The sequence below is a fragment of the Rhinopithecus bieti genome, unplaced genomic scaffold, assembly GCF_001698545.2.
Source record: "Rhinopithecus bieti isolate Rb0 unplaced genomic scaffold, ASM169854v2 scaffold_15185, whole genome shotgun sequence".
NCBI lineage: Eukaryota > Metazoa > Chordata > Mammalia > Primates > Cercopithecidae > Rhinopithecus > Rhinopithecus bieti.
In genome coordinates, this window is record NW_016808100.1 from 684,595 (window position 1) to 712,232 (window position 27,638).

General features: G+C 42.3%; 1 protein-coding gene across 1 annotated transcript; it reads right to left on the bottom strand.

Annotated features, from left to right (window-relative positions):
* CUNH16orf78 (chromosome unknown C16orf78 homolog) lies at positions 1-24,084 on the bottom strand. The gene is made up of 5 exons (XM_017885563.1): positions 23,789-24,084; positions 19,998-20,117; positions 19,242-19,371; positions 2,739-2,994; positions 1-301 (listed from the first exon to the last, which is right to left on the bottom strand). The coding sequence occupies exons 1-5, from the start codon at positions 23,936-23,938 to the stop codon at positions 154-156; spliced, it is 804 nt and encodes a 267-aa protein (XP_017741052.1). The 5' UTR covers positions 23,939-24,084; the 3' UTR covers positions 1-153.
* Between the last annotated feature and the right edge of the window lie 3,554 nt (positions 24,085-27,638).

The following is a 27,638-nucleotide window of genomic DNA, read 5'->3' on the forward strand; positions in this document are numbered from 1 at the left end:
TGATCACACAACCGAGGCTTGTTTTCTGATTGCTTATTTTCTAAAGGGATGCACTAGGTTGGAAGGACTACTTGTAGTATGCCAGAGGATGGCATCTGGAGACAAAGGGTCCCATGACAGAAGGAGACTGAAGGTGGTGGCGAGAGGAGCTATTTAGAGTGCCACACTGCGTATTCCGGGGAACACCTTTTTAGCGTCTATGTCCCCTTCGACCATGTGGGGGTGGATATCCACATTCATTCCTGCATCCTTGCACAGCTTAAGCAAGGTCCGAATGTTCTCCTTGGACAACCTCAGGTATCTGTTCAAGAGAAGGCAAAAGAGGTCAGTTGAAGGTGGAGTCACAGCAGCTTCTAACTTTATTGAAAAGAGCTTAGATTTAAGCAGCAGTAAGTGTGGGTGCTCTGCAAGGGGCTGGCTCTCCCAGTCATCCGTGGAGCTGATAGAGACTTTATAAGACAGTGGGACACCCCACAAAGGAGGTGGGAGTTTGCATTGGTGTAACTCTTTTGGCAGTCAGTTGCCTCCAAAGAAAAAAACATTCATTATCTTTGACTCAGTAACCCCACTCAGGTTCTCGATGTATCCTAAGAAGAGAAGTCAATGGAAAGAAAAGCTATATAAATAAAAGATGTTCATTTTGGGATTGTCAACAACAGGAAAATGAGTAAATCCACTAACAGAGAAATAGTCAATCCGATAATGGACTACCTTATGTCAAGGAGCTTAATTAAAAAGCCATAGTTAGAATGGCATAAAGAAGATGGTGCCACATGGCTGTAACAGTACCAAGTGGTGAGAAAAGGCAGAATGTGAATTGTTACGTGATTTGTCACTGTCATGCGCACATACACTGAGAGAGGCCACGGGCCGAGAAAGACACAGACAGTGGAAATAACCGCAGAGCAAAGTTGCAGGCATAGTGGAGAGCATTTGTTTCTTAATAATATCCACACAATTTAAAAATCAGATCATTGATCTAGAATATTAGCTAGAGCCCCAAAATTCTGATTGATACTGAAGAATGGGATCAATCCCACTTATACTGTGTGATCCAGAGAGCTTCTTATTCTACCAGCAACCCTGACCTTGGTCCCAGCTTTAGTATAGAGTGTAGGCCCCTACTCAGGCTGCCTGCTGGTTGCTTACTTTGCCACAGACTATGGGAGAGGCGCTGTGTGTTGATATAATGTGATTTTCTGCCTGTTAGGAATGGCCACTGTTCTTTAAGGTCTTCCCAGAGCCTACCTGTTCTTATGGCCAGCTCAGACTCCCTCACCAGTTCCCACACTTGGACTACTTTTTCCCTGATCAGCCTATGAGGGTCTCATGCATAAGTATATGGGGACACTTGTTAAGATCTCATCCTGGCCAAGCGCTGTGGCTCACACCTGTAATCTAGTGCTTTGGGAGGCCAAGGCAGGCGAACCACTTGAGAACAGGAGTTCAAGACCAGCCTGGGAAACATGGCAAAACTCCATCTCTACTAAAAATACAAAAATTAGCTGGGTTTGTTGGTGCACGCTTATAATCCCAGCTACTCAGGAGGCTGAGGCACGAGAGTTGCTTGAACCTGGGAGCTGGAGGTTGCAGTGAGCCGAGATCGCATCACTGCACTCTAGCCTGGGCGACAGAGAGAGACTGTCTCAATAATAATAAATCTCACTCTGAACCACTCCATTCTTTTCTTGGTTGTTTCTTAAATGGTTTCGTATGCTATCTCTTCAAATATTCTTTCCGTCTCTTTGGAGGGCAGGAGTCCTGTCCAAATCTCTTTTCCCCCACCATGGAACCCAGGTAGGCTGCTTGTTGCCCAGAGTCAATTAGAACCACATGGTCCATCTGAAAGCCATGGCCAAAGTTATCCAGTCATGGAACCAACCAGCAAGGGCAGTCTGCTGAGGTCTCTGCCTGTTCATCTTGAAGCCAGTTAACCTTCTGCCCGTCAGTGAGCAGAGCAGGACTTTGTGATGGGGTTATTAGATCGCTAGACATTTGAGGCCATCTTAAACCCACAGATGAGTTTACTGATGTCAACCCTACAAGGATGATAACAACTACATTACTCTGTTGTCTTGTTTCCTTATTTGCTAAAGTTTCCAAACTTTGTCAGTTACAACTTTACAGTAAAGGAAAACACTGGGCTAGGGAGAAGGATGCTTGTTTTTGGAGGTGGCGGGGAGTCTGGGCTCCACTGCTGAAACCCAGAAAGCCCTGATAAACAGGACAGAGAGCAAGTGAGAAGGGAGACTCTTTGGGAAGAGCAGTAAATAGCAAATGGTTCCACACTTTGTTCATGATCCCTTAGACAGTCTAAAAGCCCAAACATGCAGCAGGTAGGTCACTGGGGATGGTGGCTACCATCACCAGCAACTCAACCCCACAGTGCAAAGGATCGTAGGGAAATCTTCCTGTTAAGACAAAGCCACATTCTTTCCTTTTTGAGTAATATTGAAACAAATGGAAATATTGGGAGGGTTGTTGAAAGGTGTGGCATCAAAATGACAGCACCTAAATGACATGTCTATTCAGGCGATGGTCTACCAGCAGGTGAGCTGCTGAAGACCCACTGGCTTGAGCCCCGGAGCAGTCCTTTGGGACCAAAGGGCAGAGCTCAGCCACGCCAAGCCCCTACTCCTAGATCTTCAGGTTAAGCCAAGGTGTTTGAGCCGGAGACAGGAGTAAGCAAAGCCTGTTCCAGGATCCCACCCCTCTGCCCAGGGGGTGGCAGCTCTCACCGGCAGCTCAGCACCTCCTCTGGCTTCAGCATCCTTATGTTTTCCATCTTAGGCTCGGTGCTTTTCTCCATGAGGCTCTTTAGCTTGCGTTCGTAAGCCGTGTCAGGCATCTTGTTGGACCAGTCTCTCATGAAGGTTGCCCTCCGGCTGCTAAAGGTACCGTCCTGTAACACGGGATCTAAGACAACGCTTTGTCGACGGAATGGGTTTGGCCGCTGAGTAGACTCTGGGTCGACTGCATCCTTGATATCTGTATCTGAAATTGGACAGATGTCATCAAAGAGTTAGATCATGGGAGGCTTGAGAGGTGGGGTAAGCAGGAAGGGGATGAAGGCTGTAGGGATGCATGGACTTCAAACAATACCTGTTCTGAAATATGAGGTCTTTTCATGGCTTTCACAGGTTCTCTACACCCCTTCCCCACTTTCTTTTTTTGAGACTGAGTTTCCTCACTCTGTGGCCCAGGCTGGAATGCAGTAGCACAATCATACCTCACCGCAGCCTCTATCTCACAGGCTCAGTGATCCTCATGCTTCACCCTCCCGTGTAGCTGGACCTATAGGCACATGCCTCCACTCCTGATAAACTTTTATATTTTTGTAGAGATAGGGTTTTGCCATGTTGCCCAGGCTGGTCTTGAACTCCCGGGCTCAAATGGTCCACCTGCTTTAGCCTCCCAAAGTGTTGGGATTACAGGCGTGAGCCACCGCGCCTAACCCAGGTTCTCCTTCTTTGTTTGTTCAATCCTTTTTCCCCTCCCTCCTTTCTCCTTGCCTTGTTCCAACTCCCTTCCTTTCCGTCTTTCCCTCTTTCTGCTTCTTTCTGTCTGTTCTCTCCATCCTCCCCAGTGGGAGTTCCCCTAAGTGGAATGTGCGTAGAGGAGGTAACCTAGAGGATATCTTCTGATATCCCAGGGAAGGTATCAGAAGAGAAAAGTTTTGAGCTGGGTTTGAAAGGGCCAATAGTTGATCAGTTAGAAAAGAAAGGAAAGGATCACAGGCAGAGGAATAGAATGTGTGAAGGCACAAATACACGAAATGAAATGGTGAGTGTCTGATGTGACCCAAATATGGGGTTTGTACCAAACAAAATGTTGTTGGACTTGCAGGGGTGCCCAATATTTTGGCTTCCCTGGGCCACATTAGAAGAATTCTCTTGGGCCACACCTAAAATACACTAACACTAATGATAGCTGATGAGGAAAAAAAAAAAAAAAAACGCAAAAAAAATCTCGTGATGTTTTAAGAAAGTTTACAAATTTATGTTGAGCCACATTCAAATCCATCCTGGGTCCCATGTGGCCAGCGTGAAGGTTGGACTAGAGCTTGGACACCTTAATATTTTTTTCTTGCTAAATTTCCTTCTAAGTGTTTTATGTATTTTTACTCAGGAGGATGTAATATTTTGTACCCATTTCCATTTCTAACTGGTATGACAAGCATATAGAGAAAAGTCTACCGTTTGTTTTTTTTTTCTTGAGATGGGGTCTCGCTCTGTCACCCAGGCTGAAGTGCAGTGGTGCGATCTCAGCTCACTGCAAACTCCACCTCCTGGGTTCACGCCATTCTCCTGCCTCAGCCTCCCCAGCAGCTAGGACCACAGGTGCCCGCCACCACGCCTGGCTAATTTTTTTGTATTTTTAGTACAGATGGGGTTTCACCGTGTTAGCCAGGATGGTCTCGATCTCCTGACCTCATGATCTGCCTGCCTCAACCTCCCAAAGTGCTGGGATTACAGGCGTGAGCCACCATGCCTGGCTAAATATACTGTTTTTTAAAAACTATATTTGTCAGCTGGGCATGCTGGCTCATGTCTATAATTCCAGCACTTTGAGAGACAGAGGCAGGTGGACCATTGGAGCCCAGGAGTTCAAGACTAGCCTGGGCAGCATGGATTGAGGCCAGGAGTTCAAGACTAACCTGAAAAGACTAACAAAGTGAGACTCCATCTCTACCAAAAAAAAAAAAAAAAAAAAAAAAAATTAGGGGTGTGGTGGCACATGCCTGTCATGCTAGCTACTTGTGAGGCTGACTTGGCAGGACTGCTTGAGCCCAGGAGGTCAAGGCTGCGGTGAGCTATGATCACACCACTGCACTTCAGCCTGGGTGACAGAGCGAGAGACCCTGTCCCAAAAACAAACAAACAAACAAACAAACAAAAAACTATACTTGTCTAGTATACCAGCAACCGCAGTAAATTTTATTACTTTTTAAATAGAATTTCATGAGTTTTGCAGATATACAATCATATTAGGGGGAAAAAATGAATGTATCATTCCTCCAATATTTATCAAAATTATATATTCTTTTTAATATATATTACATTTGACAGACCCTCTAAAACATTGCCGATAATGATGATAGGGATTAAGCCTCATTTTGTTCCGGATTTTAAGTAATTTGGGCATTGCATCTTTTAGAATGATATTTGCCCCTATTTGGGGTATATGTTTTATCATATTTTAGTGGTTTATCCCTGGTTAACATAGAGTTTTTACTGGTGATAATTGCTTGATTCTACTCATTGCATTTTTTTTTTTTTTTGCCATCTACTGATATAATCACATTTTTTCCTTTAATATGTTGATGTAATAAATTGTGTTCTTAGACATCCTCATAATGAACCACTTCTTACCTGCTGTAATAAAGCCCACTTGTTCATGGTGGAATTCATTTCAGACATTGTACATGTGATGTATTTTCATACATTGAGTATATTTGCTAAAAATTTCTAGATTTTCACATTTATATTATTGTGAGATTGGCCAACTTTTTTGGTATAAGTTTTAATATTAAAGTTCTGCATTAATTTAATAGCTTGTTAAATTAGTGCAGAAATGTCTATATTTTAGGCAGTCTGTAATAGTTGAACTAACGTTAAAATTATTTGCTCTTTAAATGTTAAAACCTTGCATGAAACCATTTGTCTTAGTGCCATTTTTTAGTGGAAAATGTTAATTATTTTCAACCTTCCCTGCAGAAATTGCCCTATTCAATTTTTCTGCTCTTTATTGTACCAATTTTGATAATATATAGTATAATAGAAAATCATCCATTTCCTTTAGGTTTTAAAATGTATTGTATATTGTATAGAGGTATAGTATTCTATTACAGTTCTTTTATTTTATTTACATCCTTTCTCATATAAAATCTTGTATATTTTTACTCTTCCTTTTAACAAGGCTTATGATTACTTCATAGCAATTGCTTTCATGTCACTTGCTTTTTCAACTTTTGATCTTGATATTATTCATTAACCCCAGCCAGTATTTAATATATTAATTTTCTCTTTTTCATAATTCTTCTACTTACTAAATTAATAAAAGTGTTGGCAATTTCTTTTATTATGTGTTTTATAAAGAATTATTACCTTTAGTTTTTACTGTACATTTTCTTCTGAGCATACATTTTGCCTTTGTCTCATAGGTTTTGATATGAAACAGGCTTATTTCATTAGTTATTTTCTTTGATACAAGCGTAATTTGGATGTATGTTTTTTAATTTCCAATTTTTAAAGTTGAGGGTTATTTCTAATTGTTGGTTTGAGATGATGTAGGTAGCCCTAAAATCTTTACTTTTGTGAATGTTAGTATTTTCTCCGTGATGAAGCACACAGGTGATTTTTGTAAATATTGTTTGGATATAAAAAAATACATGTTCTCTATTCAGATGTAAAGCTATGGTTTGTTAACTGCATAGTTACATTCTTCTATGTATTTCCTGTTATTGTCTATATGATCTTCTATTTGTTTCTGAAGGAGGTGTATTAAAATTTACCCCCATAGTGGGGAGAATGGGAGGGAGATATGGGTTGAAAGGCTACCTATCCAGTTACTATGCTATGTTAGTCTGTTCTCATGCTGCTAATAAAGTTGTACCCAAGACTGGGTAATTTATAAAGGAAAGAGGTTTCATTGACTCACAGTTCCACATGGCTGGGGAGGCCTCACAATCGTGGCAGAAGAGCAAGAGAGGTCTTACACGGCAGCAGGCAGGAAGAACTTGTGCAGGGGAACTTCCAGTTATAAAACCATTAGATCTCATAAGACTTATTCACTATCACAAGAACATCATGGGAAAGACCCAATCCCATGATTCAATTACCTCCCACCAGTTTCTCCCACAACACTTGGGAACTGTGGGAACCACAATTCAAGATGAGATTTGCGTGGGGACACAGCCAAACCACATCACATGCTCACTACTTGGGTGATAGGATCATTTATACACCAGGCGTCAGCGACACAGAATTTACCCATGTAACAAACCCGCACATGTACTCCTAGAACCTAAAAGTCAAAAAATAAAAATAAAATAAAATGGACCACCATAACTATATCTTTAACAGGTTCTCCCTGCATTTCTAAATGTCTTGCTTTATTTATTTAGCTTCTACATTTTTTGATGCATGTAGGTTTATGGTTATTACTTATTCTAACATTTAAAAAGGTCCCTCTTTTACTCTATGTGTTTCTTTTAGCCTCAGTTCTAACTCATCTACTTGCACTTCCTTGTGGTTTCTTTGCTTTTCCTTTTGTCGTCAACCTTTCTATCTCACCTGGTTTTAAATGTTTATCTAGATTTTGATTTTAAATTACTTGCCAATATGTTGTTTCTAGTCTCTCCTAGAGAATTTTCTGCAGATGAAAGACTGTATGGCTTATAAAAATCCCTAAATATTTCTGAATCTACAAATATAATTCATTTGTTTGATAGTGACTTATGTGAATTGGGGCAGTATTATGGGGGTTTTCATTCTTTGCAATGCATATGTGCTATTCCACGTTGATGGCAGGTTGATTTTTTTTTCCCCTTATAAGTAAATTATTCTGTCTGTAAGCTTGTAAGATTTCATCAACAAAGTTTGGGAATTTTATCAGGATATTCCTAGTCGAAATGCATCTAGACCTCCTACAATTACATAAATGTGGAGACAGTGGCCTGAGGAGTGGGTGTGACCTGCCCAAGATGTCGCAATGAGTTAGTGGCTGAATTAGGACTTTTTATGGCACATGGTGTTCTGGCATCATAGCTGGTCCTTGACAGGGTGATAAGGTCAGGTGGCCTCAGCAGTCCGTTTGCACGTGCAGAAAATTGGCGCTATGCTATGGGAGGATCATGAGCTGCACATTCTCTTTTACACAAATAAGGAAATTCCTTGGAGAAAGGGCAATTGCCTTTCCTGAAACATCTGATCCTCTTCCGTGCAAGGTGGATCTCATGAAGGAAAGAGCAGTAGCAATATAAAAAGTAATGACAATTACACAGATTAGCTGACATGTGTTGAGTGACTCACATACCAGACAGCGTTCAAGGGCTTTCTGGCAGTGGGGGCACATCAGTCTCACAACCACGTCATGTCCATTTGACAAAGGAGAACACTAGGATCAGAGGGATTAGGTAATGTGCTTAAGATGCCACAGATTATCAGTGGTGAACTGAGGACCTGAGCCCACATTGTCAGAGCCTTTTTCTGGAAGCCTGTCCTGGCCACTCTTTTGGACAAAAATGACCCACATTCCTGGGTTTGTGGCTGAAGAGATAGGTTATATTTCTAGTGAGCCATGTTCGGGACACCAGAAGCTCACTCTGCGCTCGTGGAGACAAAAGGGGGTGTGGCCTTCTAGCCCTGTGCATTAGGGGATGTATCCTTGGCCTGGTGTCTACACAATATCCTGGACATAGGTGCCCATGGAGGGAATTCCCTTTCCCAGTCTAGCTACTCACACTTTACTAAGATTTACTTTGGCAAGGTGTTACAGTTGTTTTCCCAGGATCTTTCCCTGGCTCATAGCCAGAGCAAACTTTCTAAAATTTAAATTCAACTTAGTAATTTCCTTCGTAAAACTTTTCAGTGACTTGTTATTGCATTCAATAAGGTTTAAGTTTTGGAAAGGCCAATTTGAGACTTCTGCTTTCAGTCAAGATGGGGTAGCAGGGATTGGATTTATCCTTCCACCTTAAGCAATTAAAAAACTGGGCATGTTATATGAAATAGCAGTTTTTAGACATTGGACAACACGCAACATAGGGCAGTGATCCTTGAGTGAGGGGAAAGAAATGAGGGGAGCCTCATGATTGCCCCAGCCTTCAGTTGGGAGATGCTTCCAGGTTGCAGCATGGGGTTGCAGAGAAGCCTAGACAGAGCCTAGGAGTCCCCTTGAGTTGAGGAGAGAGACCAGATAATTTAGGTAAACTGTAAGAGCTAGAACAACAGGAAAAAGCTGCACCAAGAACTGCAGAGTTATGCAGATTCCCCTCAGCTGAGGACTAGCCAGAACAAGCCAGAAAAGAAAGTACTCCAGTGAAAGAATTGGTAGACAAGAATACGACAACAGCTAGTATGGCATACTCCTGTTATGCCCTCCAAGGCAAGGTCACATTAAGAAGAGACACAGAAGATTTAAAATGACCCAAATTGAAATTCTAGAGATGAAAATGACAGTGTTTGAAATGAAAAATTCTATTGGATGGGATTAACAGCAGATTCGGTATTGAAGAAGAAAGGATTAGTGGACTTGAAAGTATAGCACAAGAAACTGTACGAGATGAAACACAAAGAGAAAAGACTGAAAGATGAAGAAAAACACAAGATGAATTTTGGGACTTTAAATATGTGTAATTTGGGTGCCTGAAAGAGAGGGGAGAGAATGGAGAAATGAAATAAATTTGTGAAGAAATAATGGCCAGCAAATTGGTAAAATTTGATGAAAACTGTAAACCAAGAATTTCAACAAACCTCAAATACAAACACAAGAAACATTAAGCAAATGACATTAAGGCACATCATAAGCTCCTTTCTTACAAGAAAATCTTAGAAGCCAGAGGAAAAAAACACTTTACAGAGGAACAAAAATTAGGAAGAGAGTCAGCTTCCCATTGCAAACAAGCCAGAGGATGGTAGACCAAACTTTAAAGTATTGGATGAAGAAAGGTTGACAATCTAAAATTCTACACTCAGCAAAAGTGTCTCTCAGAAACAAAAGTGAAATAAAGACCCTTCTGGATATACAAAAGCTATACAAATTTATTACCAACAAAGCCACACCACAAGATACATTAAAGGAAAATCTTCAGGTAGAAGGAAAATTATTCCAGACAGAAATCTGGATCCAATGAAGAGCACTGGAAATGTTAAATGCGTGAGTAAACACAAAAGTCGCTTGGAAACGTAATTGCTTAGGGCAAAAATCATAACACTTGTGGGATTTATAATATGGAAAAATACAATGTGTGGCAACAACAGCATGTAGAAGGGGAGAGGAGAAATGGAAGTATACTCTCGTAAGGTTCTTATGCTTTACATAAAATGAAGATAGACTGTGCTGGTTTAAAGATGTATACTATATACATTAACATCATCACTAAAATGATTTTGTGTTTTTTAATATGGAGTCTTGCCCTGTCTCCCATGCTGGAGTGCAGTGGGGTGCAATCTTGATTCACTGCAATTTCCGCTTCCCAGGTCTAAGCGATTTTCCTGCCTCAGCCTCCTGAGTAGCTGGGATTACAGATGTGCGTCACCACACTTGGCTAGTTTTTGTATTTTTTTTTTTTTTGAGATGGAGTCTCACTCTGTTGCCCAGGCTAGAGCACAGTGTCACGACCTCGGCTCATTGCAACCTCTGCCTCCTGGATTCAAGTGATTCTCCTGCCTCAGCCTCCTGTAGCTGGGACTACAGGCACGCACCACCATGCCTGCCTAATTTTTGTATTTTTAGTAGAGACAGGGTTTTGCCATGTTGGCCAGGCTGGTCTCGAACTCCTAACCTCAGGTGATCCACCCACCTCCATCTCCCAAAGTGCTAGGATTACAGGCGTGAGCCACCGCACCCGGCTGCAACAAAGAGTTATAACTAGGAAGCTAATGAAGGAGATAAAATGGAATCATAAACAATATTTGGTCTAAAAGAGGGCAGGAAAAGAAGAAAGAAAAAGCAAAGAATAGATGGAACAAGCTAGAAACACATGCGAAGATATGTGTTGTTTAATTTCCACATATTTTTTAATTTTCTAATTGTTCTCATTTTACTGACTTGTTTTATACCTTTGTGGTAAGAAAAGATAGTTAATATAATTTTAGTCTTCTTGAATTTGTTAAGATGTGTTTTGTGCAGTGCAATAAAATTAGAAATCAAGACCAAGAAAATCACTCAAAACCATACAATTTCGCTGAGCACAAGGGGTATGCCTATAATTCTAGCACTTTGGAAGGCCAAGTAAGGCAGATCACTTGAGCTCAGGAGTTTAAGACCACCCTGGGTAACATGTCAAAACCTCATCTCTACAAAAAAATACAAAAATTAGCTGGTCATGGTGGTGTGCACCTGTAATCCCAGCTACTTGAGGGGCTGAAGTGGGAGGACTGCTTGAGCATGAGATGTCTAGGTTGTAGTGAGCCACGATCCTGCCACTTCACTCCAGCCTGGGTAACAAAGTGAGACCTTATCTTAGGAAGAAAAACCCCATACGATTTCATGGAAATTAAATAGCCTGCTCCTGAATGACTTTTGGGTAAATAATGAAATTAAGGCAGAAATCAAGAAGTTATTTCAAACAAATGAAAATAAAAATAGAATATACCAGAATCTCTGGGACACAGCTAAGGTAGTATTTAGAGGGAAATTTATATCACTGATCACTCACATCAAAAAGTTAGAGAAATCTCAATTTACCAACCTAACATCACATCTAAAAGAACTAGAGAACCAAGAGCAAACCAACCCCAAAACTAGCAAAAAACAAGAAATAACCAAAATCAGAGCTGAACTGAAGGAGACTGAGACACACACACACAAAAACATTTATAAGATCAAGGAATCCAGGAGTTGTGGTTTTTTTTTTCTTTTTAATTTTTTTCTTAATACAGATAGGATCTCACTATGTTGCCCAGGCTGGTCTTGAACTCCTGGGCTCAAGGCATCCGCCCCTCTCGGCCTCCCAAACTGCTGGGATTATGGGTGTGAGCCACCACAGCCGGCCTGGTATTTTGAAAGAATTAATAAAACACATAGACTGCTAGCTAGACTAATAAAGAAGAAAAGAGACAGGATCCGAATAAACGTAATTAAAAACTACAAAGGAGATATTACCACTGACCCCCCAGAAATACAAATAACCATCAGAGAATATTATGAAAACCTCTCTGTACACAAGCTAGAAAATCTAGAAGAAATGGATAAATTACTGGACACATACACCCTCTCGAGACTGAACTGAACCAGGAAGAAACTGAATCCCTGAACAGACTAATAATGAGCTCCAAAATTGAATCAGTAATTAACCTACCAACAACAACAACAAAAGAAGCCCAGGACCAGATAGATTCACAGCCAAATTCTACAAGATGTACAATGAAGAGCTGGTACAATTCCTACTGAAACAATTTCAAAAAATTGAGAAGGAGGGACTCCTTCCTAACTCTTTCTATGAGGCCAGCATCATGCTGATACCAAAATATGGCAGGGACACAACAAAAAAAGAAAACATCAGGTCAATTCCTTGAACATTAATGCAAAAAGCCTCAACAAAATACTGACAAACCAAATCTGCACAAGAAAAGAAACTGTCAACAGAGTAAACAGACAACCTACAGAATAGAAGAAAAAAATTAAACTATCGAGTCTAACAAAGGTCTAATATCCAGCACCTACAAAGAACTTTAACAAACTTACAAGAAAGATAAAACAAAAAAAAAAGTGGGCAAAGGACACGAAAAGACACTTTTCAAAAGAAGACATACATGCAGCCAACAAGCATATGGAAAAAAACCTCAACATCACTGATCATTAGAAAAATGCAAATCAAAACCACAATGAGATACCATCTCACATCAGTCAGAGTGGCTTTTATTAAAAAGTCAAAAAATAACAGATGATGGTGAGGTTGTGGAGAAAAGGGAATACTTAGGTACTGCTGATGAGAGTGTAAACTGGTTCAACCATTGTGGAAAGCAGTGTGGTGATTCCTCAAAGAATTAAAAATAGAACTACCATTTGACTGAGCAATCGCATTACTAGGTATATACCCAAAGGAATATAAATCAGTTTACCATAAAGACACATGCACACATACGTTCACTGCAGCATTATTCACAAAAGCAAAGCATGGAATTGACTTAAATGTCCACATATGGTAGGCTGAATAAAGAAAATATGGTACATATACAGCACGGAATACTATGCAGCCATAAAAAGAACAAAACCATATTTTTTGGAAGAACAGGGATGGAGCAGCAGGCCATTATCCTTAGCAAACTGATGCAGAAACAGAAAACCAAAGACTGCATGTTCTCACTAATAAGTGGGAGCCAAATGATGAGAACACATGGCCACATAGAGGGGAACAAAGGAAACTGGGGCATACCTGAGGGTGGAGGGTGGGAGGAGGAAGAGGATCAGGGAAAATAACTAATGGGTACATCACCTGGGTGATGAATAATCTCTACAACAAACCCCCATGACACAATTTACCTATGTAACAAATCTGCACATGTACTGCTGCACTTAAAAAAAAATGACTTGTGGTCCAACATATGACCACTTCTGGAGAATATTCTACATACATTTGAGAAGAATGTGTATTATGACGGGATGTATAAACATATGTTAGGTCCATTTGGTCTACAGTTTTGTTCAAATCTGCTGTTTTCCTTATTAATTTTCTGCCCGCATGACCTACCCATTGTTGAGAGTGAAGTGTTAAAGCCCCCACTATTATTGTGTTGCTGTTTATTTCTCCTTTCAGTTCTGTTAATTTTTAAAATATATTTAGGTACTCTGATGTTGAGTGAATAAATATTTCAATTGTTATGTCTCCTTGATGAATCAATCCCCTGTTACATGACAACCTTCTTTTTTTCTTGTGACAGTTTCTGACTTAAAATCTGATATTAGTATAGCTACTGATGCTCTCCTTAGGTTACCATTTGCATGGAATATCTTTTCCAATTCCTTCTTTTTCAGGCCGTGTGTGTCCTTAAAGCTAAAGTGAGTCTCTCATGGGCAGCATATAATTGGATCTTGTTTTTATTAAATTCATTCAGCCAGTCTATGTCTTTCAATTGGAGCATTTAATCCATTTATATTTAAAGTAATTATCAATAGGTAGAAACTTACTGTCATTTTGGTCATTGTTTTTTGACTGCTTTGTAGTTTATTTCTTTCTTTTTTTCCTCTCTTGATGTCTTCTTTTGTGATTTAATGAGTTTTTGGAGCAGTATGTTTTTATTTATTTTTCTTTCATTTATTTACTACAGGTTTGTTTTTTGTGGTTACCGTAAGGCTTGTACAAAACATTTTTTTATTTTGAGATGGAGTCTCACTCCGTCGCCCAGGTTGGAGTGCAATGGCATGATCTCAGCTCACTGCAACCTCTGCCTCCCAGGTTCAAGCAGTTCTCCTGCCTCAGCCTCCTGAGTAGCTGAGGCGCATGCCACCACATCTGGCTAAATTTTGTATTATTAGTAGAGATGAGGTTTCATCGTATTGGCCAGGCTGGTCCTGACCTCGTGATCCACCCCCTCAGCCTCCCAAAGTGTAGGAATTACAGGCGTGAGCCACCGTGTCTGGCCATAAGACATTTTATAGTTATAACATTCTATTTTAAACTGGTAACAACTTAACTTAGATCATATACAAAAACTATACTTTTACGCTCCACCTGTCATTTTAGGTTATTGATATAACAGTATACATATATTTTGTATTGTGTATCCATTAACAAATTATTATAGTTATAGTTAATTTTAATACATTTGTTTTTTAGCTTTTATACTAGAGTTGAAAGTCATTCATATATCACCATTATGATATTAGAGAATTTGAAATTTGACTATATATGTATCTTTACTAGTTAATTTTATACGTTCATGTGTTTTACATTGTTAATTAGTGTCCTTTTATTTCAGTTTGAGGAACTCACTTTATGATTTCTTATAAGGCAGGTTCAATGGTGATGAAAACTCTCACTCTTTGGGAAAGTCCTTTCCTTTTATTTCTAAAAAACAGCTTTATCAGGTACAATATCCTTGGTTGGCAGCTATTTTCTTTCAATATTTTAAATATTTCATTCCATTCTCTCCTGACCTGCAAGGTTTCTCCTGAGAAATCTACTCATAGTCTTGTGGGGGTTTCCTTGTGTATGACAAGTAGCTTTTTTTCTGCTGCTTTCAAAATTCTTTCATTGTCTTTGACTTTTGACAATTTAGTTATAATATGTCTTGGTGCAGACCTTTTGGTGTTCAACATATTTGGGGATGACTGGGCCTCATGAATCTTAATGTACATCTCTTTCCTCAAATTTGGAAACTTTACAGCCATTATTTCTTTCAATACATTTTATTATGCTATTCTCCTTCTTAGACGTCCATAATATGTATTGTTTCACTTGCTAGTGTATCATAAGTCTGTTGGCTTCCTTTATTCTTTTTCAGTCCTTTTTTTTTTTTTTTTTTACTCCTCTGACTGAATAATTTCAAATGACATGTCTTTAAATTCACTGATTCTTCTGTTTGATTGAGTCTGCCATTGAAGCGCTCTATTGGGTTTTTCAATTCAGACATCTTGGTCTTCAGCTCCAGGAACTGTTTTTTGGCTTTTTTTTTCTGATGGAGTTATGCTCTTGTTGCCCAGGCTGGAGTGCAATGGTGCGATCTCGGCTCACTGCAACCTTTGCCTCCTGGGTTCGAGCAATTCTCCTGCCTCAGCCTCCTGAGTAGCTGGGATTACAGGCACGCACCACCACACCTGGCTAACTTTGTATTTTTAGTAGAGATGGGGTTTCTCCATGTTGTTCAGGCTGGTCTTGAACTCCCAGCCTCAGATGATCTGCCTGCTTGGCCTCCCAAAGTGCTGGCCTTTTTTGGCTTTTAAAAAATGGTTTCTATTCCATTGCTGAACTCATTTTGCCCAAGTATTGTTTTCCTATTGCATTTAGTTGTTGGTTTCCTTGTAGCTCGGTGAATGTCCTTAAGAGCATTACTCTGAATTATTTGTCAGTCAGTTCATGGAGCTGCATTGCTGTAGAATTAGTTATTGGAGCTTTATTAATTTATTTTAGTGGTGTAATGAAGAAACTCTACTTATTTGTTTATTTGTAGAGATGGGGGTCTCACTATGTTGCCTAGGCTGTTCTCAAACTTCTGGCCTCAAGTGATCCTCTTGCCTTGCCCTCCAAAAGTTCTGCGATTACAAGCATGAGCCATGCTGCCTGACTCAAAACTCACTTTAAATATAAAGGCATAAATAACTGAGGAAGGTCAATGTGGCAGTCATAGAGGTTGAAAGCAATTGGTGATTCTTATAGTGGATGAGGATCATGGTTAAGCTAAGATATTGGTTGTGAAAATGGAGAAGAAGAGAAGGAGATTAAAGATATTAAGGAGGCAGAAGCTACAGGACCCAGTCACTGGTCATGAAGGGAGAGTGAGGCAGAAGTGATAGGATAGACTCTGACATCCAACTTCCACATTGAGATAGTAACATTTCCTGGGAAGGTGCATGTAATGTAATGTAATCAGGATGTGCTTTGCCTATGGCAACCCAAGCTAACATCAGGCATGGTGTATGTGACTATCTCTAGGCCCTTCCTAGGGGCTGCTTTGTTTTGAACTTGTCTGCCAATTCAGATCATACCCATTCATTTTAGTCCTCTTGCCAGTCTACACCAGAGGCTCTCCTTACCGTGCCTAGGCTCAGCCCTGACTAGGTTCTGGGTGCCACATCTTGAGGCCCAGACTGTTCCAGATGCTGCTGAGCACTTTTTGCACTTGGGCTTGCCCATTTGCAACCAGTGGTCATTTGTAACCCACTGGCCATTGGTCTTATTACATCAGGAGAGACAAGGCTTCTTCATTCTCCCATAGAGTGGATTCGACTTGAATGGTGGAAAGAAGGGAACTGCAGGGAACCAAATGGGTGTCAAGTCAACCTGACCTGCTGGCATCCTTGTGCAGTGAGATGGAAATAATTATTTAATCAGCTGGTATGGGTTTCTTTCAGGGAGTGAATTGTTTAAGAAAATGTCTTAATAGACTACTTTGAGTGTGGAACAAGACAAATGAAACATGGTTCTCTTCAAGTAAAAAGCCAATGGGAAAGTGTTAGGTGGAGAAGGAAGAGCAGGGAGGAAAGAGAAGAGGAAAGAGAGAGGAAGAGGGAGAACTGAGCAGTACCAGGACTCGGGCGAGGAAAGCAAGGTGCCCAGGGTGCAAAATTTAAGGAGGCATTCACTCTGAGACTCACACTAGTGCATGATTGGCATCTGAGAGTGAGTGCTTCCTTAAATTTGGCGGCCTCAACTCCTGGCTTGCCTCGCCTTACCCAGTCTTGGAGTTGAGAAAAACATCAGGGGGCTACTTCCTGCAAAGACATGTAGCTAGGGAAAAATCTCCTGGTGGCAGGGTTGGATAAAGGACTTTGAAGAACAAGGGAGTCTAATCTTCAACCTCTAATTTGTTTGCTGTATGATTCTGTGATGTAATTCTTTCCCTCTGTTGGCCCCAAGCCTTCAATAGAATGTATTTATATACAATGACTTCCATGTAAGAGGTTTCAGGAGAAATCAAAGAGACAAAATAGCAGCCACTGGAAGCAATATTTACAGAAGCTCCAGGGTCCAGCAGGACCAGGATTTTGTGGCCAGACATTACACTGGTAGTCACAGAAAGTTTGGGGAAGGTATGGGGCTTCCCATAAGGCATAAGGCAATCTAGTTTATTTTTTAAATAAACTTCAAATATTTTAGAATAATTGTGGTGTATTAGTCAAGTTTCCATCGAGGGTCAGAACTAATAGGATAGATGTATATATGAAGAGGAGTTTATTAAGGAGTATTAACTCACACGATCACAAGGTGAAGTCCCACAATAGGCAGTCTGCCAGCTGAGGAGCAAGGAAGCCAGTCCGTGTCCCAAAACCTCAAAAGTAGGGAAGCCAACAGTGCAGCCTTCAGTCTGTGGCCAAAGGCCTGAGAGCCCCTGGCAAACCACTGGTATAGATTCAAGTGTCCAAAAGCTGAAGAACTTGGAGTCTGATGTTCAAGGGCAGGAAGCAGCCAGCACAGGAGAAAGATGAAGGCCAGATGACTCAGCAAGTCTGATCCTTCCAACTTCTGCCTGCTTTATTCTAGCTGTGCGGGCAACTGATTAGATGGTGCCCACTCAGCTTGAGGGTGAGTTGGCCTCTCCCAGTCCACTGACTCAAGTGTTAATCTGCTCTGGCAATACCCTCACAGACACACCCAGGAACAATACTTTGCATTCTTCAATCCAATCAAGTTGACACTCAATATTAACCATCACATATGGATTTACAGAAATGTTGCAAAGAAAATAAAGAGGATTCCTGTATATCCTTCATCCATTTTCCCTTAATGGTAACATCTTACGTCCATGACATGTTTGTCAAGACTAAGAAATTAAGATTTTTTTGTATATTATAGAACGTCTTCAGATTTCACCAGTAATGCCCCTAAAGTGCTGTTCTAGGATTTAATCTGGGATTCTAAACTTCACTGAAAGCCGACTGCATTTAAATCTTAAAGGGAAGTGACTGCAATTTGGTCACAATGGCTTTGGTATATTAAATGAAAAGGGGAAAAAAAGATTTTGTCGTTTTGTTGGGCACAATGGGGCAATTTTATGTATGAGAATTGACAGCCTCTGCTTGGAGGCTCCTGTGTACTTTTCTCCTGGGCTAGTTGGAATCCCTTCCAGATTTCTCTTCTACCCTACACCTCTGTCCCAAGGGGCCTGACATAACAAATGCATCTGTTTTTCCAATACCACAATAAAGACCACCTGAAACTTTAGCAAAATTTTTACTTAGAAAAAAACCACTAATATTCATTCAGCACCTCCTCTTGGTCAGGCTAGTTACTTTTCATGCCTCATCTTGCTTAAACCTCACAACCATACTATGAGGCAGGTATTATTATCATCCCATTTTACAGATGAAAAACCAGACTCCGGAGGTGGAATAAGTTGTCCAGGATTATACAACTCTGAGTTCCTTATAAAGTGGTAGAGCCAGGGTCAGGACCCAGGCAGTCTTTGAAATTGGGGATCTGGCACAGCCTAAACTCATTCCTTCCTAGAGGTGAGCAACTCCTGGCAAGTTTCAGGCCAGCAGGAGTGGTACCTTCTATAGTTGATATTGTCACAGTATCTGAATTAATTAGATGATTTGTAACTCATGAAGTTGATGTCACCAAAATGGCTTCAGGAACCTGGACACATGACGTTGGTTTCCTGAGAAGGGAACACTCAGGAGCGCCAGGGCCTTGACAGACATTCACCTCCTGTTCACGTCACATCCCGCTTGCCAAGAGCGACCCCAGTAGTGGTCCCTCCCAAGCCTCCATGCGGGCTTCTGACTCCTGTGTGCACAATGGTTGGATTGCGGTGGATGCTACTGCTCTAAGGATGGCGTGAGCTTTCGGTTGCTCCTAAAGGAAGAGATTATGGAGGAGGATTCTGACGGCTGGGCCAAGGTTTTTCTCTTACCAGATTTCTTGGGGCCATCCTTGACATAGCTGCCAGGGACCATGCTGAGGCGTTTTCCCTTTTGCTCCACTCCATAGAGCCTTCGGTAGGAGACCGCGTCCCTGTCCTTCCTGAACCTCTTTCCTAAGGCCTTGGAGGGAACAGGTGAGAAGTCACACCCCAGTTACAGAACCTGGCTCACCCTCCCCACCTCCATCCCAAGCAAACAAACAGTGATTTCAAGGGTTTGCTGAAAGGCAGGCAAAGGCAACCAAGGAGAGAGCTTCCCCGGGCCCTGGCAGAGGTCGGAGGGGCAAGGTCTGCCCATGGGTGCTTGCTCACCAACGCCTCCGTCTTTTTCCCACCATATATCAGAGGGGTCCCTGGGGGCCTTGGAAACACAGGCCCTTGGAGGCTATTAGGTCTGGGTGGGTCTGCCCTGTTAGCCGCCTGGCCAGAAAGCTCCTGTCCCTCACTGAGCCATGGTGTTCTCATCTTCCAAGTGGTCTTCCTGAATGGCTTCAGGGGATAAATATGGGTGAGGGAGGATGTGCCACTAGTGAAGAATGAAACTACAGGGAGGCAGCAATTGAGTAGCACAGCTGGACAGGGTAGGGAAGGGTGGAGATTTTATATGAGTGTTAATGTGGGGCCAGAGTGAATTTCAGAGCCTTAAAATTTAGAAAGCAGGCAGACATTATGCAGGAGAGAAGCGGGGACCCCCTCCTTCATTTGGAGACCCAGTGCGGGTGAGGGGAGGATGGGGGGCCGCATTACCTTCTGGGAAGTCTCCGTGGCCTTGTGGTTCCCTCCCCGTGCCGTCACGAGGCCTTTGCCTTTCTTCTCTTCCTTCTTCTCATTTCCTTTAAGGACTATCACCACTTTGGGCTTTTGCTTCTGAAAAGCCAAGGGAAGAGAGCCCTGCAGCCACCCCTGTGGGGACAGCGTCCCTTCCCTTTCCCCGAGGAGAAGGCTCCCAGGTGAGGGGCTGCCCCTCCCCTCCACAGGCTTCAGTGCACACACTGTAGGTCTGGTTGTCACTGTTCCTCTGCTTCTGGATGCACCCTGGTATACATGTTGCTGCCCACAGAGTGACGTTGTAAGCTCCAGGCCTGGTCCTGTTCCTCTCAACCTCAGAATCCATGAGGGGCTCCCCATCACATCCTCCCCCCCTCATAAGGGCCTCACTCCCTAGCCTGGTAAGAAGCCCCTCCAGCCTCCACGTGGCCTTACCAGCTGTGACCTTCCTGCCCCTGCCTCCAGTCTGGAGCCACAGGAAGGCTGCCCTGACTTTGAGCAGGTGCTGCTGATCCAGACCTCTGGGCCTTTGCTCAGCCCGGCCTCTTCCTTGGTCCCGGAGCACCCCAGGCACCCACCCCATCTAGTCTTCCTGGAGGGGTGGTCACCACTGACCTTGCCTTTCTCTTTCCCCAGGTATTCCTTACCACCCACCCAAGAGCTGAGCACACCCTGCCGTGAATGGAGTTCCTTGTGCATGGCACATTCCTGGTCCTCCTGTTCTTACAGGGGATGCAGGGAGGGTAGGGTCATTAGGAATCTCCAGGGTCCCACAGTCCAGGAGCCCAGCAGAAGCACATAAAGGGCAGGCCACCCAGGAAGCATCCCGCCTAGTCTATAAGGAGTAGGGGTGGGTGCCAGAGTATCATGGGAAAAACTAAATAGACTGGGTCTCCTCTGGGAATGTACTGCTTATGGTTACGGGGAGACAGTGGCCTGGACTGCAGTCTCCAAGTCAGATTGCCCGGATTCCTGCTCTATCCACGGCTGAGAGCTGAGTGACCTTGGCAAGTTTCTGCTCTCTCTGTGGCTTAGTTTCCTTGTCTGAAAGGTGGGGATAATAGTAGGACCTACTTCATAAAGTTACTGAGAGCAATAACTGAATTTTGACATGCATGTGCAATGCCCTCCATGAATTATCGGGGGTAGGTTATTATGCGGAGTGGGTGGAAGGGAAGTTTCCATAAGCCGTTTGGGAGTGTGGAAGGAAGCTGTCCAAGGCCCTGCTTCATGTTGCAAGTTGCTTTCTAAGGAAGGTAATGCTGGTTAGCTTTGGGGTTTTGTTTGGCTTAGTGGAGAAACAGTGCAACTCAGAACCAAGGCTGCATTTTCAGGCTATGAGGAGCTAGGCTGACCCATCTCCTCCAGGGCAGCCCTTTCCACCATCCCCAGCTCAATCCTCAGCCTCCCCAGAAGAGTCACCTGAGTAGCTTCCCACACAGCTCCCATTTTGGGGAAGCCTGAGCAGATCGACATGGCAATGCCTTAGACTTAAGGAAACTGCAACATTCACGGATTCAGCATCCTCCATGGCTGAGACTTCAGACCTCAGGGGTCTTCGCTGATGCCAAATGGATCACAAGGGGAAATACCATGAGCAGTCTGTCGTGGGGAGATCTGGATGGCCAGGCCAGACCCCAGGAGGGGAGGCCACAGAAGGCCCTGAGTGGTAAAGATAGACCCCAACCTTCTCACTAGAGGGTCCCCTGTCACCTGCTGCTGTCGGAGACCTGTCAGGACATGTCATCTTCCTCTTAGAAGCTTCTTTAAAAACCCAGATGCTTCTGGGAAAGGTAATGATGCTTGATGACTTAATTATATTTCCCATGTAAACTTTCTCCCTCTCTAGGTCCAAAGTTATTTACAATAAAAGCCACATTTAAGGTAAAGCTGTTAAAATGTGATTATTAGAATCTTATCCTGGTAAAAGGAGATAGACCTGAACATATTAACCATGGAAGTGAATGTAATTCCTGTGATCGATATTAAATTGAGTTTAGAGAGACCCAGAAGTCAAGCTTCCCCTTTGCCCCCAAATCAAGGCAGTGGGTAAGCTATCTGTAAATCATTAGCACCTTAGAGTAAAATATGTTTGTCAGATGAGTCTGATGGAATTGGCACTCGAGATCTTTCTGACTATAAATGGTAAGTGGTATGGTTTGGATCTGTGTCTCTCCCCAAATCTCACGTCAAGTTGTAATCTCCAGTGTTGGAGGTGGGGGCCTGGTGGGAGGTGATTAGATCACGGGGGCAGTTTCTCATGGCTTAACATGATTCCCCTTGGTAATGTCATGAAGGAGAGAGTTCTCGTGAGATCCAGTGATTTAAAAGTGTGTGTGGCACCTCATCCTCCCACTTCTTGCTCTGGCCATGTGAAGTGCCTGCTCCTCTTTTGCCTTCTGCCATGATTGTAAGCTTCCTGAGGCCTCCCCAGAAGCAGAACCCCCTATGCTTCTTGTACAGCCATGAGCCAATTAAACTTTTTTTTTTTTTTTAATAAATTACCCAGTCTCAGGTATTTCTTTGTAGCAGTGTGAGAATGGACTAATATAGTAAGTAAGTACATGAACAGAATGGAAGCTTTCCCCAAAGGCAGGTGCTGACCTGGATAAAGCAGAGGAAGTGGAGGCAGTTATGGGGAGTCGGCCCAGCAAAGCCCATGCATTTGGGAATTGGATAAATCTCAGTTTGAGCCCTGACTCTGCCCTTTATTACTTCTGTGAGTGCAATAAAAAGACTTATTTTCACTTTCCTTATCCTTCAACTGGGGGTAAAAATAGCGCCTCCCTGGTAGCCTGACTGGGAGCAGTTGACCACATAACCCAGGTACAAATCTAAACACAGGGCCTTCACCACAATAAACATTAAAAGTTAGTGATGTGATGAGCATTGTCATTAGTAATGGCATTTTTTACTCATTTTGCTCTAGGGTCGGGAGATTCAAGACCAGGTGGCATCTTCTGCAGAGGACACCACTTTCCAAAGACATGGCTTGGTTCTTCATAGATAACGGGTCTTGGGGTAGCTCTGGGAAAAACTGAGGCAAACTTGGTTGCTATACTTCTTGGAGAAAGAGGAAAGGGCAGGTTAGAACTAGCTCAATGTAGGGTAGAAAAGAGGAGGTATGTTAGCTGGAGTCGCAGTTGCAGTAATGGCAGTGAGGAACGAATGTTCTTTGATTCTGAAGGCATCACAAGGAGGGAAGAGCTGAGGGCAGTAGGAAGATCCCATCCTGCAACACGGAGACCCAGAAGCCACTACCCCTTGGCTCTTCTAGAATTCTGACCGATACTAACATTTGCCCAGCTTGACTAAACTTTAGACAGGTTTCTTCCTGATGATAGGTCTTTGGCCTCCTTTTCCGTAGAACCTTTCCTCTAGAAAACTTGCATTTGTAAATTTTTTCTCTGCCCCTTTGAGATGTAAATTTCTCACTCTATTGCTAGTTTTACAATCCAGAAATGTTTTTCTCAAGGACCTGGGAGGACCCTTTGAAATATAATCATCAAGAAAGATTGTACCCTGTCTCTCAGTCTCTGTGAGAGGATGGGAGCCTAACATTGATAAGCGCAAATTAGCAACACAGACAGCCTAATCATATTAACTAATTCCCCCACCCCATTGATGTCCTTGGGTACTTCTCACTAGCTTATCCCAGCACTTCAAAATTATCCCGCCTTTTGTTTCAGGAGAGTCAAGTCCAATCTCTCTCCCCTACTGCAACTATCTTGAGTAAAGTCTTCCTGCCATTTCTCTTGGATGGTACCCACCTCGGGAGCTTGTTTCTTCTTCCCCTGCCTCCGCTCCAGCCACTCCAGCACACGGGTGAGGTCAGACATGCGCCTCTCTTCGGCAGTCTTCCACATGGATTTCCTCTTTGTGGGCATTAAATCCTTCAGGTACACTGGTTGCTCTAACATTGTGGAGTCTTGCTAGTGGCTTGGGTGGGAGGTGGCTGGCACTCTCTCACTCTCTTGATCCCTTTATCTGGACTCGATGGCCTGGTGATTCAGAAGGTAAGGTGTGGCCTCCAGATGTGAACATAAAGGGCAGAGTGAGCCAAGACGCTGGGATATTGGCCTTAAAGGGTAGAAGGCCTGGGGAGTGATTGTGAGGTCATTGCCAGGCTTGGTAGCTGGCTCTGGGGTCAGAGTAGAGGTGGGACATTGGCCACCTCCCACTGTTCCCCATGTGGCCACTACCCCTCTTCAGGCCATTATGTCTCCTCTGGACTCTGCCACAGCCTCCTTGCAGCCTTTTCACCTCCATCTCCACACAGATCTTACTAAAATAAAGGTCAGCCCATGCATCTTCCTTTCTCAAAAACCTTCAATGGCTCCTTGTTGCCTATCTAAAAAAAGTCTAAATTCTTTAGTTTGGCATCCTGTCTTTCTACAGTGTACTCTAATTAGAAGAAAGTTTTTTATAAGTCCAATTTCTCTATGTTCATTGATTCATCCAACATGTGGTTATCAGGCACCTACTAAGTATTGGGAATGGTGCTGGGGATACTAATGCAGGAGAAAAACATAGGCGGACTTCCTAAGACATATGGGCTAGTGGAAAAGCAGGGCAGATAATTACCGTATGAATCCATAATGACAAGTGAAGATGAGTGCTCTCAAAGAAAGGAATGTAGTTCTAAGAAAGGCCATAGCAATGGTACTAGACTTGGATGGGGTGGTGGGTAGGCCACCTTTGAGCTCTGAGCTAAAGGATAAATAGACTTCAACAGGTCTGGACATTTGTGTCCCTCTTGATGGCATTAAAACGTGGGGCCTTGGGAGGTAATTAGGTCATGAGGGCGGTTCTCTCATGATTGGAATTGGTGCCCTTGCAGAAGAGACTAGAGAGAGCTCCACCATGTGGAGATGTAGTAAGAAGGTGTCACCTATGAACCAGGAAATGGGTTCAGCAGACATAGAATCTGTCAGAGCCTTAATTTTGGATTTCCTAGGCTTCAAAATGGTGATAAATGAATGTTTGTTGTTTATAAGCTACCCACTTTGTGCTATTTTGTCATAGGCCTGAGTGGATTAAGACAAGGGCTTTGGAGCAGAGACATATGCCTGTGCAAAGGCTTTGGACCAGAGACATATGCCTGTGCAAAGTGGGAGGCATGGCACTAACAGCAGAAGGCAAGAGTGGCTGGAGTACCGGGGGAAAGAGGCAATGGTACAGAGGTGGCCAGAGGCCAGGCCATCCAGGAACTTGGTGGCCACAGGTTCTGCTCAGACTGGGAAGAGAAAGGGAGCAAAAGGAAAATAATAAAGGAATTCAAAAAAAGTGGGGAGGGAGTGGCATGGTCAGGCTTCCCTTTCTTGCTCTAGTAAACTTCTACTGAAGGAAATTAAGTATACAGAAATGTGCCAGAATCACAAACGAAGACATCTATGTAACCAGTACCCCAGAATCTCCCCTACAGCCCCTGGTAGTTATTAGCACCCTCCAAGGGTAAACATCATCTTATCATCCAATTTCTGCTTTTTTTTTTTTTTTGAGACAGAGTCTTTCTCTGTCACCCAGGCTGGAGTGCAGTGGCGGGATCTCAGCTCACTGCAAACTCCACCCCCCAGGTTCAAGCGATTCTCCTGCCTCAGCCTCCCGAGTAACTGGGATTACAGGCACTCTGTAATTTTTGTACTTTTAGTAGAGATGGGGTTTCACCATGTTGGCCAGGCTGGTCCTGAACTCCTGACCCTGATCACGTATCTTGGCCTCCCAAAGTCTGGGATTATAGGCGTGAGCCACCGCGTCCGGCCTTATCATCCAGTTTCAAACTTCTTCCTGTTATTGAGTTTTATATAAACAAAATAATATACATGTGATATTTTACATCTGGATTTATTAATTTTGCAATATATTTGTAAGATTTTGAAATAGTGAATTATTTTGTCTTTGTTTATGTGGTAATATGTTTATTTTACCTTCATTCTTGAAGAAAGATTTTCTGGATAATGGAACTCATGGTTAACAGTCTTTTCAACACTTTGTATATGTCATTTGATTGCTTTTTGCCCTCTATTGTTTTATTTGGGAAGTCAGCTGTTAATTGCATTGTTGCCTCTTGTAGTAATAAGTCATTTTTCTCTTTCTTGTTTTCTCTTTGTTTCTGTCTTCTGACTGCTTGCCTATGATTTGTCTAGGTGTGGATCTCTACATTTTTACCCTACTTGAAGTTTATTGAATATTTTGGATATGTATTTAATTTTTTTAAGTCAAATTCTGAAAGTTTTGGCCACTGGTTTTTCCATATGTTTTCTGCTCCTTCCTTTTTATTTTCTACTTCTGGTTTTCTCATTATACATCTGTTGGCTTGTTGTTGTCCCACTGGCCCCTATGGTTCTGTTCATTTTACTTCAATCATTTTTTTTTTCTCTCTGTTCCTTAGATAGATACTTTCTATCACTCTGTCTTCAAGTTCATTGATCCCTTCCTGTGCCATATATAATCTGTTGTAATAGGTCTTCACAGTAAAATTGTAATTTATGCTTTTCAACACCAGAATTTCCATTTCTTTCCTTATACTTTCTATCTCCTTATTTAGAATCTTTCTCTGCTGATTCTTTATTATCATAATTTTATTTACAAATTTAAACCGTTCTTTGAACATATTTAGAATAGCTATTTGAAATCTTTGTTTGCTAAATACAGAATCTAGGGAAACTCAGAGACAGGTTCTACTATCTGCTATTTTCCTCAGTATGTGTCACACTTTCCTATTTCTTTGCATATCTTGTAATTTTCTGTTGAAAACTGGGCATCGAAAATATTGCAATGGATATGTTAACTAATATGTAATGGGTATGTTAATTATCTTGACATAGCCATTCCATAATGTATCATTATGTTGTACACCATTAACATATGCAACTTTATTTGCCAATTAAAAAAATTGCAACAACTTTGGATTCTGATTTCCCCTACTCCATGTTTTATTGTGAATCATGGAATTGCTATCTGGGAATCTTGTCTTCTCTGTTGTGTGAAGCTGCTGAAATTTCTGATGACATTTCTTACATTCTTGCTTTTTAAAAATATTTAAGGCTAGCTTCCTAAGCATTATCTCTGTGTCTGCATATCTAATTGGACGGAAATTGTGCTCAAACACCTTAAATGAGTAACGCTATCTGAGATCTGCTGATGAATCTACATGTGGGTATGGGAGCTGCATCAGTTATCTTATTGCTGTTTAATGTTATCTCAAAGTTTAGTGGCTTAAAACAAGAGAAAGATTTTACAGTTTTTGTGGGTTGGGAATCTGGGTATGCCTTAGCTGGGTTCTCTGGCTCAGGCAACAATCAAGGTGGTGGCCACGTTACAGTCATCTGAAGGTTTGACTGGGGAAGGATCTGCTTCCACACCCCTCATGTGATTGATGGCAGGATTGGGTTACTTGCAGGCCATTGGACAGAGAACATCACTTCTTTGTCACAAGAAACCCTTTGTTCCTTGTGACATGTGCCTCTTCATAGGATAGCTCATGACATGCAACTTGCTTCATCAGCACAGGAAGGGGGGAAGAACCAGAGAGAGAGTGAGAGCAAGGCAGAAGTCAGTCTAACCTTGGAAATGACATCCACCATTTTTGCCATATTAGAATATGATTTATTGGAAGCA

Excerpts from the sequence above, each read along its gene's own strand:
- CUNH16orf78 (XM_017885563.1), bottom strand. The coding sequence starts at position 23,938 with ATGTTAGAGCAACCAGTGTACCTGAAGGATTTAATGCCCACAAAGAGG. Across the intron at positions 19,372-19,997 it reads CCACGGAGACTTCCCAGAAG|GCCTTAGGAAAGAGGTTCAG; the intron begins GTAATGCGGCCC and ends GTTCCCTCCAAG. Across the intron at positions 2,995-19,241 it reads GGATGGCCCCAAGAAATCTG|ATACAGATATCAAGGATGCA; the intron begins GTAAGAGAAAAA and ends GTCCAATTTCAG.